This window comes from Gossypium arboreum, chromosome 10 (genome assembly GCF_025698485.1).
Source record: "Gossypium arboreum isolate Shixiya-1 chromosome 10, ASM2569848v2, whole genome shotgun sequence".
NCBI lineage: Eukaryota > Viridiplantae > Streptophyta > Magnoliopsida > Malvales > Malvaceae > Gossypium > Gossypium arboreum.
The window spans coordinates 4,729,467-4,743,502 of NC_069079.1; the positions used below are offsets into that span (position 1 = coordinate 4,729,467).

A 14,036-nucleotide genomic window follows, 5' to 3' on the forward strand; every position below is an offset into this window, starting at 1 on the left:
TAATTTAGTTTTGATTTTAAAAGTTTTAACCCTTAACAGTTACATATTGTGTAATTTGATCTTCTTTTTCAATTTTACTGTTTTTTATGACTATTTCACCTAAAAAGCTAAAAAACCAAATCTATAAACTAAATATGATTGGAGAAATACCTAATATGAAAACACCCAAAAATCCAAAATAACAATTTAGTTTTTACATAAATAATATATAAAAAAATTACTAAAAAGGTATAAGAAATAGATTAATTACGAGAATAGATATTTTTTACAGTGTTCCACCGATGTCACCTAATACATTGGTAACATCAGACTGAAATGTGATGGCCTAAAATATTTAGGGGCCTGATATATAAATTTCCTATTTTAATTAGTAGCTGAAAAAAATGTCGGCGTGACTGACACCAAACCTTAAATGAGATTAATTACTTGGTAACCCTACTTATTTATTATTATTTTTATTCCACATTAACACAAAAATAGAAAGGTCTTTTATCAATTAATTTAAAAAAAATTCTACCAAAAATATTTTTATAAAAAAGCAGATTCTAAATAAATAATTTTTCTGTCTAAAATATGTCGATATAACAATTAACAGTATTGATAATAGTTTTCTTTTGCTCATATTATATTTAAAAACTATAAATTTAACTAATAATTATAATTTATACATAATAAGATTTTTTAAAATTTTTATAATTATAATTTTTTATACTGTGTCCGTAAATTAAATTGATAATAAGAAATAAATTGACTCTTTCCTTAGTGATGGGACTTGAAAAATGCAGTATTTTTAATTTATTTGTAGTGATGGGACTTGAAAATGCAGTATTTTTAATTTATTTGTGATACTTTCTTTGAATTGGGTTATTTATGTTTTGAATTATGTGATAATTAATGTATTTGATTATTGACTTTTAAATTGGCGGAGTGAAAAATATAAGAAAAATTGAAGTAATGTTATGTTCAATTTTAATTTGAATATTATTTACTATATTGAATTTGATTTGATTTCACTGAACTTCAAAGCAAATTCCAATTCATAAACAATATTATTCAAACAATTAACAATGGTGGTTGGTTTCTTCTTCCAGAAATGTTGACATGGTGAAAGTCGTGGTAAAAGCTCTTGCTTGACAATGTAATACCTAACAAGGGCATGCGCCATTGACAAATTTCATTTATACTTGCAAACGCATCCAAATGACTTTGCCATTTACATCTTTCACTCTATAATCCATATGTATGTAGAAGTCTATGATTTATTTTTAACTACAAAAAGTAGCAAATTTCTGTCTTAATAAGACACATGCAAATACATAATCCTCTCATCTTTCTTCAGGAATGTCACTGACATTTACTGGAGATAGAATTGGTGCCGCCCCTGGGCCTGAGCTAATCCTGTTCTGGTTATGGTTGTCATTATCCTCGGATGCAGTCGATGCTTGTATACTTTCAGTCACAAAACTGCTTGTTAAATCCCTAAAATCCCAGTCAGTAAGATAGCTTGGTCTTGTTATAACACCACTCACTTCAATATCCCCAGCAAGCATAGCCACAACACGGGACATGGGTGGCCGCATCGACGGTGATCCCTGAGTGCACAAAAGGGCAATCCCGACTATTCGGAGAGCTTCATTTTCGTCAAACTCAACTAAATTTGGATCAACTAGATCCAGGCTTTGGTTATTTTCATGTAGAGCCCATGCCTGGAAACGTTGTAGAAAATGCATTTCATTCATCATGAGTTACATGTCCTTTTGAAGGCAATGAAAAACAACCGAGTACGAGAAATGAAAAAAGATTGTCCAATACATACCCATTCAAGAAGATAGATTTTATCATCCTCCAAGCTATTATCAGAGTTTGGTCTACCACTAAGAATCTCCAAAGCAACAATACCAAATCCAAAAATATCAGCTTTCTCAGTGAGATGGCCACGCATTGCATACTCCGGTGCCAGGTAGCCTCTTCAACATAAATTAAATCCCATTTTGTGAGTGTTTATCAATGAAACTACTTTATCTAGTTACTTGGTTTACATTTGTTCATGAATATATGAATGCAAAAAAAAAAAAAAAAAGGCATTAAGAACTCCTGAACAGAAGTCTAAAGAGACTTACATGGTTCCGGCAACCCGAGTGCTGATGTGCGTTTTCTTGTCATCATATAGCTTTGCCAATCCAAAATCAGATATTTTGGGGCACAATTCTGCATCAAGGAGAATATTACTTGCCTTAACATCTCTATGTACAATCCTTGGCCTAGATTCCTCATGAAGATAAGCTAACCCTCTTGCAGTTGCTAAACAGATACTGTAGCGGGTCGGCCAATCGATATGCAAGTCACTGCGTCCTGCATATATAGTGTCAAAAAACTTAATCAACTGGTTCAGTTATGAGTAATAAAAAATGGAGTAAATTCAAATGCTTATGAGTAATAAAAAATGGAGTAAATTCAAATGCTCATCATCATATATTTCCTGCAAAAAGACTGAATAGGGAAAAGCATCTTGCACTTGTTAATCATATATTACAGTGTGATCATACCAAAGAGTGCCTTATCAAGGCTTTTATTTTCAAGATACTCGTAAACAAGAAGATGCCTTTTCCCTTCAATGCAGCATCCATGTAGTTTGACAAGATTGCGATGTTGCACTGCTGATATGGTGGCTACTTCAGCAACAAATTGACTCTTTCCTTGGTGAGATGCTACTGAAAGTTGCTTCACAGCTACCACCCTCCCATCTGATAATGTACCCTACAAGGTAATCTAACTTAGCAATGTTGAAATATATACCATCCTCTCAAAAGTGCTTCAATCAATATGATTATTGCATCCTAAAAATGTAAAACATAGCAACCTTGTAGACAGCTCCATAACCCCTTCTCCTAACTTGTTTGAAGGACTGAAGTCTTCTGTTGCAGCTTTCAACTCAGCATAGCTAAATGTGTTTGGTCTAGGACCAATTGCAAGAAGCACTGCAGAGTCAAGTAAGGCAAGTAGTAGGCTGTAAGTTGTAGTGATAAAACGAGAAAAAAAAACTTTATCTAATATTTCAATATTAATTATAATGCTGACTTTGTTAATTGTACTAGAGTTCTAGATGCTCGGTACTCGATATGCAATGTTTGTGAAGGTACAAAATCATGTCTAAAGAATCCATATGCGACTACCATATTTGACACATATTTAGATATGAACATGGGGTATGATCCTCCAAATATATGAAAAAGCTTGGAAAAAAATGTATACTTGTATCGGTACATATCCTTATCCAACACTCACCAAGTTTAAGGTAACCTAGTTTAAGACTAGATATGCTCTAGGATTGCTCATTAAATTTAGCGCTCTCTCTCTCTCTCTATATATATAGTTAATTACTATTCAGAAGTTAAGTCATTCACTACCACTATCAAGAGCATAGAGAATTACCATCAACAAATCATTATCCACAGCCTACTATCTGGCTGAACTATTGACATAAAGGATTGAATTAGTGACATGCCTCATTGTTCTCAACCAACAGACATCTTTTGTAGAAATATAACCACTATGACAATGATGCACTTTGTATGTAAAGTAGTGATGCTCTTACCTTCCTCATCATCGTATTCTTTTCTTTTCTTAAAGTGAATAACTACATATATCAGCATCAAAGAAACAGCTCCAACAGGAACTGCAATACCAACAATCAGTGCTGTTTTCCTCTTAGAATTGCCTGGTGGTAACCCACTAACAGTTGGTTTGAAATCTAAGCCAACAAAGTAGAGGTATCAGAATCAGAAAACAAAAGCACATTTGAAGGATCTTGTAAGAAAGACTGGCTGATGTGTGTTAATATTCTTACTTGGGACCACACTAATAGCTGAAATGGATGGACCATAATAACCTAGTTCTGGTACACAGCAGGTCCCCTTACCAGTCCAAAGCAAGTGAATTTCAAGATGATTATCTGTCACATTAGAAATGAATCTCCTAGTAATTGCTTTCTCAGCCCCACCTGCCTCCTTTGATATATCGAAATCTTTAACTTGAAGACCCCCCTATGAAAGTGGTGATGAGATATAAACATAACTGTATTCATAGAAACACTCGAAATGGAGCTGTAGAAGTAACAAAATTTATAATCTACTCTTGAGAATGATTTCATTTTTCATATAAAGCAAGCATTACCTGAATATAAATATCAAAAACACGTCTTCCTAAACTTTTCCACGACTGAGTGCTTCTATCTGGATAAGCTGTTTCCGCAAAGAACAAGTTTATTGTATAAGGCCCATTCTCAAGGCCTAAGCCATAGTATCTGAGGGATACAGGGGATATCCTTGAAGTAAGATAAAGCGCAGGAGTGTTGGTGCCTTTCACTTGTGCATTTGTGTTTTGCACATACAGTGGGTTCTCCCTGTCTTCATACAATCCTACATTGCTAACTGCCCATTTTTGCGTATTTGTTACATTAAATGTTGCTGCGCCCAAGGAATTATTCTCAGCCTCAAACACTATGCCATCAGCCGTCATCTGCGGACCACCACACTTGATTGCAAAGTTTGCATCTGCCATGCAACCATTGAAACATGTTTAGCAAATAACTAATAAATGGTCAAAATCCCCGTTGGAATTTATATATAATTCAAACCTCAACAACATAGACTGATGCCAAAGTTTTAGCTAAGCTTACATCGTGGAGAATTTCTATTGCATGGGAAGCCTCTTTGAAGGCACTGCAATCCGGGTAAAAGTCTGTAATTTGAAAAATATTTATAGTCCATCTGGATTTGACACTTGAAAATAATGCATTCCATGGATGAAATGATCGCAACTGCTTACTCATGGGGAAAAGATGGAGAGGAAAAGGGAAAACAGAGGATGGTTGGACAATATCTCACCTTATGTCTGAGCTATTGAGTGTGAAGTTGTTGGCCACTACATTCCTACATAGAATTCCAGAAAAAAATCTTACTCCTAGTCCATATCAGAAAATATTTAATGAATTAATTTTCACATCCCCCATGTGTATTATGTATAGACCCTCAAATATTGGACTTATCGGCACATTCATTGTTTTTAATGTCCATATGTACATCTAAACTCATGGTGATTATAAGGGGGATAAAAGCTCCATTTGAGCACTAGCAAGCCTCATGCTCAAAGCAATGTACTGAATTGGAAACCAAAGATAGGAAGTGTCATGGATTAAGAGATGTACAGTTGTAAGCTTGAATCTATCCATGGGGGCAAATTTCCCGATAGCTGATTGTAAGACACATCTCTGCATCAGAGTAGATTAGTTAACAATGATAGATTTACAACTACAGATATTATAAATTGTGCGTGCCTACAACATCAAAAACTCCTCATGTGCAGAAAGGGATAAACATTGATTGGGATTTAAAAATGATGCATCAGGGAAAAATCTTAAACTCAAAACATAAATCATAAGAAAACTTGTTAACTAATTCAATGACATACATCACAGTGATATGATGACTTACATACTCTTAAGAATTTCGCTCTTTTGGCTAGGAAGGGTACCTGACAGACTATTATTTCCAAGAAACCTGATCATTTCAACATCATGAAAAGAAGAAACAACATAAATAATTACGTTATGTGGAAACAATGTGGTTGAAGCAGATATTAGCGATCAACTAGACATAAAGTGAGATTTTCAAGCAACGAAAGAGAGAGTTTCTTGGAATTTACAAGTATGTAAGAGAATTCATATTGAACAGTTTACTTGGAATTTGTCCAGTTAAGTTGTTAAAACTCAAATCCCTGGATGAGAAAGAAAAGACATTAATAGTAAAGAAATGGACTTTTCATTTAGTATACAGTATTAACAATAAATTTGTGAATAGAACTTACAGCTTTTGTAAAGATTGGAAATCTGAGATGTCAGAGGGAATGCTACCAGTGAGTAAAACGTTTCTTAGAACTCTACAATACAGGAAAAAAAGAAACAAAAGTAAAGTTTGTTATTCCGTAAATTTAGGTAAAACCATGAAACTAAATGGGGAAAAAAAAAGAAAAAAAGAAAAAATAAAGATAGAGATAAGATCAAGATGTTAAATGGTATGCTTAACTCACAAGTCCGATATGTTCTTTAAATTTCTAACGAAATCAAGCGAAGAGCTCCCGTTGTATATACCGGTAATTCGCCTATATACATGATTATACACAAGGACCAAACAAATACATATATATCAGAAGATATTACATGCATTGATGTGTGAGCATGAGGAGAAGAGAGGCTTGGGAGGGACTATTGGGAGGGTCGGGGAATAACATGGAATACAAAATATTAAATTTACTCACAAAATGGTAAGAGAGGTTAAGTTCCCAATGTTAGATGGTATAGGCCCTTCAAAAGAGTTCCCTTCAAGTCTCCTATAGATTGACAGATTAGTCGGGGAAGTAGCACAAGAAAAATCTACATTCACGGTTATTTCTCATGTTTGGAAAACATACAATGATGCAAGCCTTGTCCAGTTACTTCCAATAAATTCAGGTATTTTGCCTGTGAAAGCGTTGTCAGATGCCCCCCTGAAATTCAACAAGCCATTATAATTAAGCTAAGCTAGGCCAAGGCAACTTTCCGGAACTGAAGAACAAAAGCCAACAAGCATATATATAGAAGAATAAGATATTCATAGTCGTAGAAATTTCTTACACAATTTGCAAATTTTTAAGGTTTGCAAATGTTGAGGGGATTTTACCGGTCAATCCACAACTGTTAATGTAACTGTCAACAACAATCGTAAGCCAAAGTTATCTTAATTATTCAGATGATAAACATATTAATACAATATTAATTACATGCCTAAAAAAGAAGTAGAGATCAAGTTACAACTTACAGTTGTTGAAGCTCAACTAGATTACCCAACTCTGGTGGGATTGTTCCTGAGAAATTATTAATACCAAGAGACCTGCATGATGTACAACCACAAAATTTATATTTTATGTTTTGGGTGAAGAACTCAGAACAATAATAGGTACTATTTGTATTATAAAGAGAAAAACAAACTTATAAGTATACATATTATATATGTGCTGTATGATGAAGATCATTCATGTATGTTTTATGCGTGGAGAATTTGTTCAAGTCTTACAGCAGATAGAGCTCCTTGAGATTTCCAATCTCCTTTGGGATGGGTCCAGATAATGAATTCTGGGCAACTGACCTGTCATTTTTATAAAGTGTCATCCAAAGAATCAGTACGTCTTGGATCAATACAAGAAATCACCAACAACAATAATAGGTTAAATCAATAGCATTTTGCAATTCAAATGAGTTCATAATCACCATTTTGATCAGAAAGTTAAAAAAGGAGATGAGTATGAATAATATATAGTTCATTAAAATAAAATGCTTGAATTCCTAGGAAACAGATGAAAATTGTTACTAACACAATAAGTATATTATTGGCTTAATTTTGACAGTAATTAATTATATTAAATAGTATGAATTCCATTGGTCATATTACTAGAAAGACCTTAAAAATTATATATAAGTGATAATATTGGAGCACTCACAGTAATCCTAGTCTAGACATATTTCCAATAAATGCTGGCAAGGGACCTGTGAAGAAGTTTTGATCAATCTTCCTGCATCACCAAAACATATTAATGAATCTTCCTTACTATAATTAGAACAACAAAAATCTTCAAGCAAATATACGCACACGTATATGTCCCGTATTCAACTATAAAAGAACAAAAAATTTTATTCATTGGAAGGCCTTAAATTTAGTTAAAGTATTAAATCTTGGGTTATTTAAACAACTGAATGGCATGCATAAAGAGAGAGAAGAGAGAGAGAGAGAGAGAGAATGTTCATACAAGAAGTTGAGATATCTTAAAGCTAAAAGCTCTTCAGGTATCCTTCCTCGTTTCTCCAGAGAAAATACCCTCCTGAGATCATCAAAACATAAATGGAAATTAAATAAGAAGATGAGTATAATATATGGAAGAGATGAAGGAGAGCATAGAGAAATAGAGATACAGTCTAGTAATGTGGCAGAGGGTGGAATTTTCGAAGGAACAGTCACATCTGATAGATGGATTATTAGCAGAGTCTTCAAACACTGAATCGCTTTGACTGAGAGCAACTCCGCTGCATGGCTCTCCGCTGATGTTCCAACCTTCTGGCGCTTGAGTTTCCCATTGTTGGAATATTGCATTCAATACCCTCACTTCACATCAACAAAAATAAAAAGATTACTATTTATGTAAGTGGCATAATGGTAGCAAAAGCTCTTATAGAGGATTGCTGTAATGGTTTGATCAAAAATAGAAAGATGAACCAAAAAAGAAGAGCAGCCTCGAGAGTGTTTGGAGGAAGATGGCTCATTTCAACAAGGTGAAACTTGGGTTGATACAGCCATTTAGTGGCGAGCTATGTGATGGGGAAGGGAGAACTGAAGGGTGCATTAGTCGTTGTGGAATTGTAGTAATAGAGTAAAAAAATTTGACCGGGGGCACTGTCAGAGTATCAGACCCTGATTGAAGACATTCAAAGACTGAAAATTGCACTTCATGAAGTGAAGATGGTCAAAAGAAAACATCCAAACAACAGGCAACTGAAAAGCCAGTGCTAAATATACTCTTAAAGGAACCTTTGGGTAGCAGTAACAAGAGAGATTATAATACTTTGTGTCTGCTTCATGAAAACAGTTTGGTAAATAAAAAGTAAGCCCCTTTTCCTACAAATTGAATTACCCTCTTGTAAGTTCTTTTTTTTTTCGAGAAGAACTCTTTCATCAATGTTTTTATTTTTAGGCTAGATTACATCAACAGCACTCAAGCTGATAAAATAGTCATTCTAATTTTAATTTAATCATTTAACTTTTAAAAAATAATAAATTAGTCTTACTAACCATTTTTATTATGTATGTAACAAAAAGTGACTTAAAATTTAACCGGCCACCATGTTATTTTGAATCCAAAATATATATAAGATAAATTACACCAACAGTCACTCAACTTTTAATTCAATCATTCAACTTTAAAAAAAAATAATAAATCAGTCTAACTTTCAAAAACTAGATACCCAAAAAAAAAGAACAAACAAAACCCTTTAATGAATTCTTCTTGTTTAGGAAGAAAGCTAAAACCATGGTTTCCTCATTGTCATTAAACCAAAATACCCTTTTCGATATCCTTTCTAGATTACCCCTTAGGTTCGTGACCCGATTCAAATCCCTTTCCAAGGACTGGGCTTATCTCACCTCAACCACAACTTTCATTGCCGACCATCTCCGGTGCTCTTATTCTGATCCATCTCTCATCCTCCTTTGCTACAATACCTAGTCCGATTTCTACTTTGGGATATTGCTAATCACTGACCTAACCTAGAATATCACTTGTCGGCATTTAGTTGTCCCTTTAGAGGAACCGCTTCCTTTGTTCTCGAAAATCATAAGTTCAATTGATTGTTTGGTTTGTCTAGATGTTCCCCTTGTTTTGCTTCTGATTTTGTTTTATGCAACTTAATAATGTTAGCAATGGAGTTTGTGTTGTTTAGCTTAATTGACGGTCCTTTTGTTTATATCATCGTATCCCATAAAGATCTTGACAAATCCGAGTCGTTTTGGTTCTTGAATTGCTTGAATGTTGCTTTGGAGGATTTTCTCCTCACCAATTTGGTTCTTGAATTGTCTCCAATCCCATTTTGATCCGATTTTTTCAAAGCTAATGACTTTGGGCAACAGAAAAAGACAGTTGGATCCCAACCGTGGTGGCTTTTCTATTGGGGGGTTGAAAAAGAAAAAAAAAGAAAGATAGAATGGTGGTTTGGAGGTCAACGATGGTGACGCCAAAGATAGTTGTGGCAGAGACGGCGACAACCAGATTGTTGGAATTGGGAATAAGTATAAACATATTGGGTCATTTATGCAAAAAGTAAAAATATTGGGTCATTTATTAAAAACAGAAAAGGAAGGATGAAAAAAACAGTCACTCAACTTTGCCTCATCTAACGTGGCAAGTTAACTGGCCACATTAGCTAGTTTATTAGCCACGTCACATGTCCCATTAGGCTTGTAACGGAAAATGTTAATGAGTGACTGATTTGTAACTTTTCAATAACGATGTTAAGTGACTGATTTATTATTTATCGATAACGTTAATAACTGATTTGTTATTTTTTGAAAGTTGAGTGATTGAATTGAAACTTTGCCTCGCCCGACGTGGCAAGTTAACTGGTCACATCACTTGTCCCGTTAGGCCTGTAACAGAAAATGTTAATGGGTGATTGATTTGTCACTTTTTGATAACGTTAGTGACTAATTTGTAATTTTTTAAAAGTTGAGTAACTGAATTGAAATCAAAGTGACTGTTTTGTCAGCTGCATCAAAATTGAGTAACTGTTAGTGCAATTTTACCCTTATTTTTATATAAAAATTAACTTGAATCATACCTAATATTATTACATTAACAATAAATGTTTATTTTAAATTTTAAAATATTAAAATATTAAAATCTAATATTATAATATTCAATATTATTAAACATGAATATTTTAATTATTTATATTTGATAATATAATAAATTATTAATATAATTAATATAATAATTATATTACAATTTTATATTAGTAATAAATTTTAACAATAATAATTTTAAATTTCAAATAATATTCTTAATTTATGATTGAAAAATATTTATATTAATATTTTAATAATATATTAATATTATAATTTATAAATATTTTATAGTATAAAATATGAATATTTTAATTACATAAATATGATTATTTGTTTAAATCATGCTTAGTTTCATTTATCCCTTCTAACTTTAACATGTCACTATTCACTCTCATATATGTAAGATTTTCAATTAAGCATTGATTATTATTAATTTTATATAAGATATTAATTATTATAAAATATTATCTTATTAAAAATAAATTTTAATTGTCAAAAGGAAATATTTTATAATATTTTATAACAAATATTGTTTCACTAAGAATAACTTTTAGAAAATAATTTCAGAAAAAATTGTCAAATAATGAAAAATAATTTATACAAAATTATTCAAACACAGGAAAGTATAATGGTGCGTTTGGTTTTAGAAAACAAGGATTATTTTCTTTTAATTTTCTTAGAAAATAGTGAAGAAAATATGTTTAATTAAAAATTTTAAAAATAATTTTGAAAAATAAAAATAAAAATATGTGAAAACTAAAAATAAAAACATATTTTCATTGTATTTAATAAAATTGTTTTGATTAAATGGAAAGAGTTAAAAATAAGGATTTTTTAAAGCTTCATTTTATATATTAAAATGGTTGGGTTTGAATCCTTTTAGAAACAACTTTTATTTTTAATCTTTAAAATTTTTATTTAATTAAATTTTATTTTACTATTATAATACAATTTAAATAAATTATACTTTAAATTTATTATTTTTTATTTCTATTTTGAAAAATGCATACCAAATTCGTTTTCACTATTTTCATTATTGAAATAAATTGTTATTTCCATTCACCAAACATATTTTCCAATTTTCAAAAATAAACAATTTTTTTCTAAAATGAAAATAAAAAAATAAAAAACAAAGAACATTTTCTAAAACGAAACATACCCTTAATTTTTTTCTAGAAAATCAATCTATTTTAAAAATTATTTCTTGTAAGTTGTTTTCAGTGAAATGCGAGCTTTTTCATTGAAATATTCTGGTAACTAATTAATTTTACATAAAAATATTTTAGTGAGTTCTAATATATAATTGAGTTAAATATAAATTTTAAATACCTAATTTTAATTGAAGTTAAATATAATTTTTTGGGTAAACTACACTTTTAGTCACTAAACTATAGGAAAGTTTTTATTTTGGTCATTTAACTAAAAAAAGTTACAATTTAATCAGTGAACTATTCGAAAGTTTCCATTTAAGTGACGATTCGATGATTGGTGGATCAATACCTATCGACTCAATGATCCACTTTTCCCATAATGATATCTATGCTACCTAGTATCGTCATAATATCAGTCAATTTCATTTTTTTTAACTAATTGAGGAAGAATTTGCAAATTAATAAAATCTGGCGGGCGAATTTTCCATCTTTAAGGAAAACCGCTTTGATCCTTTATCAGAAAAATTCTTAATTCTCCCACTGGGGCTTCTATTCTCGCATAAAGTTTTTGTCTCGGTAATTCAAAGGTGGGAGAAGGTTTTTTACTAATGAACCGATTCAAAATCATTCCATTATGGATCCCTTTCTCGATCAAAACAATAGATATCTAAATTTTCATAGGGACCCTCAATAATTCCTTCCAAGACCTGTTTGAATTATTTTTATGGATTTTGTCATTTCATCGGTTCGACTAAATAACGAGTAGAAGACTATACCTTAGACCCAAGTCAATTTGATATCGATAATTTTGTTTTTCTTTTCTTATATTTTTAAATTTATTATTATATTTTATGAAAATATTTATGTACTTTTATACATTTTTTTGAATTTTAGAATTAGGACCAAATTCGACCATTTGTAAATTTTGAGGTAATTTTTAAAATTATAATTAAATCGATATAATATGTAAACGTTGAAGGTTAAATTTGTTATTATACAAATTTTTTAACAGCACTAAACAGAAATTGACAAAAAAAACTCAAAAAGTTGGGTGACCAATTTAAAAAAATTCATAGTTAAGTGACTGAAAAAGAAACAGGCCCATAGTTGGGTAACTTGTAGTGTAGTTTACCCTAAACTTTTTTATATGATAAAAACACTTACAAGGAATCTTTAACTTGTTTTCAAAAGAAGAAGAAGAAGAAGAAGACTTTGCTTCATTGTTAACGTATCAAATAACTAATCTTAAATTTACTGGACTCCATCTACCATGAATATTGCAAGAAAAAATATTTATTTGTCAGTTGAGACTTGTATTATTATATGCCAACAGTTCCATCTCATAAACTTAGCTATCAATTGAAACAAAATCATTTTTTGTTTGAGGAAATCAATTGAAACAATTAAATGAACAAGAAATTATAATATATCTTTGCACTTAATCATCATACATTTAAATTAAGTCTTAACATTTAAAATTTTTCATATTTGAATCTTTCAGATATTGTAGATGGTGAAGGCAGATTACCTGGGATTTTGCAAAGATGGACACAAAGCTACAGACAGAGAAAATACCTTCAGATGGATCGGTGGTAGCTGTCGGAGTCTGAGCATTGCAATATTTGGTGCAAGCAATAAAGAAAATGAATAACACCACCATGCATTTGAAACAAGATGGCGGCTCCTCACTCAATATCATTTTTCTTTTGATTTCTTTCACCGATATAGTTAGTGTGACTCAACATTTATATATGCAGTCGGACTTGGCCGCCAGTTTTAGTTGTTAATCCAGCGTTGTATTGTTTTATTTGATATAAAAAACACAACTAGCTATAGGAAGGAGCTGCCTTGTCAAAAATAGACAAATATAAATATTTTTTTTGCCGTATTGATTAGGGCAGCGATGGCTGAGAGAGTTGCATAAGACCAGGCAAGAAAGAACCCAATGTCCCAAAGTCGAACTTATCACAGGACTGCGACAAATTCATAGGTCTTACAATCTGATATGAGCCAATCCCATGGAACTGCCCTGTACTGCAGGGAGGGAAGTGGGCAGTGCCTTATTGAATGGGGATGGAATACGGAGCCGGAACTTGTAAGGTCCACATCTAAGCTGATTTGGAGAGTTATCCAAATTCATAGTGTTTCTAAATCATTTGGCCAAATATTCAGTGGTGTATATTGCTTTCAAGTGATTTTTTTAAAATGAACGTTTTGCTGCAAGTTGGATATGGCGAATTTTATTTATATATATGAAATGAAAATCAGTCAAGCCAACAGATTTGGGTGGCTAGCTTAGACCCAAACTTCCATTTTTTATCTATCCACCATTCCACTTGCCAAATATTCTTCCTGATTATCTCAGTCCAATACATACATATATTTATATACCAATTTTAGCATGTAATTTCACATGTCAAAATACCAAGTATTTTAATGAACAAAACATTTGTTACCTTTC

At 31.7% G+C, this 14,036-nt stretch overlaps 1 protein-coding gene across 1 annotated transcript; it reads right to left on the reverse strand.

Annotated features, from left to right (window-relative positions):
* Positions 1–1,019: 1,019 nt before the first annotated feature.
* On the reverse strand, positions 1,020–13,790 carry LOC108489037 (probable LRR receptor-like serine/threonine-protein kinase At1g56140). The gene is given in 25 exon segments (XM_017793269.2): positions 1,020–1,706; positions 1,817–1,967; positions 2,121–2,352; positions 2,547–2,757; positions 2,861–2,883; positions 2,886–2,978; positions 3,596–3,751; positions 3,848–4,043; positions 4,174–4,553; positions 4,679–4,740; positions 4,887–4,931; positions 5,207–5,269; positions 5,493–5,558; positions 5,704–5,775; positions 5,866–5,937; positions 6,088–6,159; positions 6,316–6,387; positions 6,469–6,543; positions 6,671–6,742; positions 6,855–6,926; positions 7,110–7,181; positions 7,534–7,605; positions 7,840–7,911; positions 8,003–8,192; positions 13,151–13,790. Coding segments are annotated over 25 exon segments (3,096 nt in total). The 5' UTR covers positions 13,275–13,790; the 3' UTR covers positions 1,020–1,325.
* Positions 13,791–14,036: the final 246 nt, after the last annotated feature.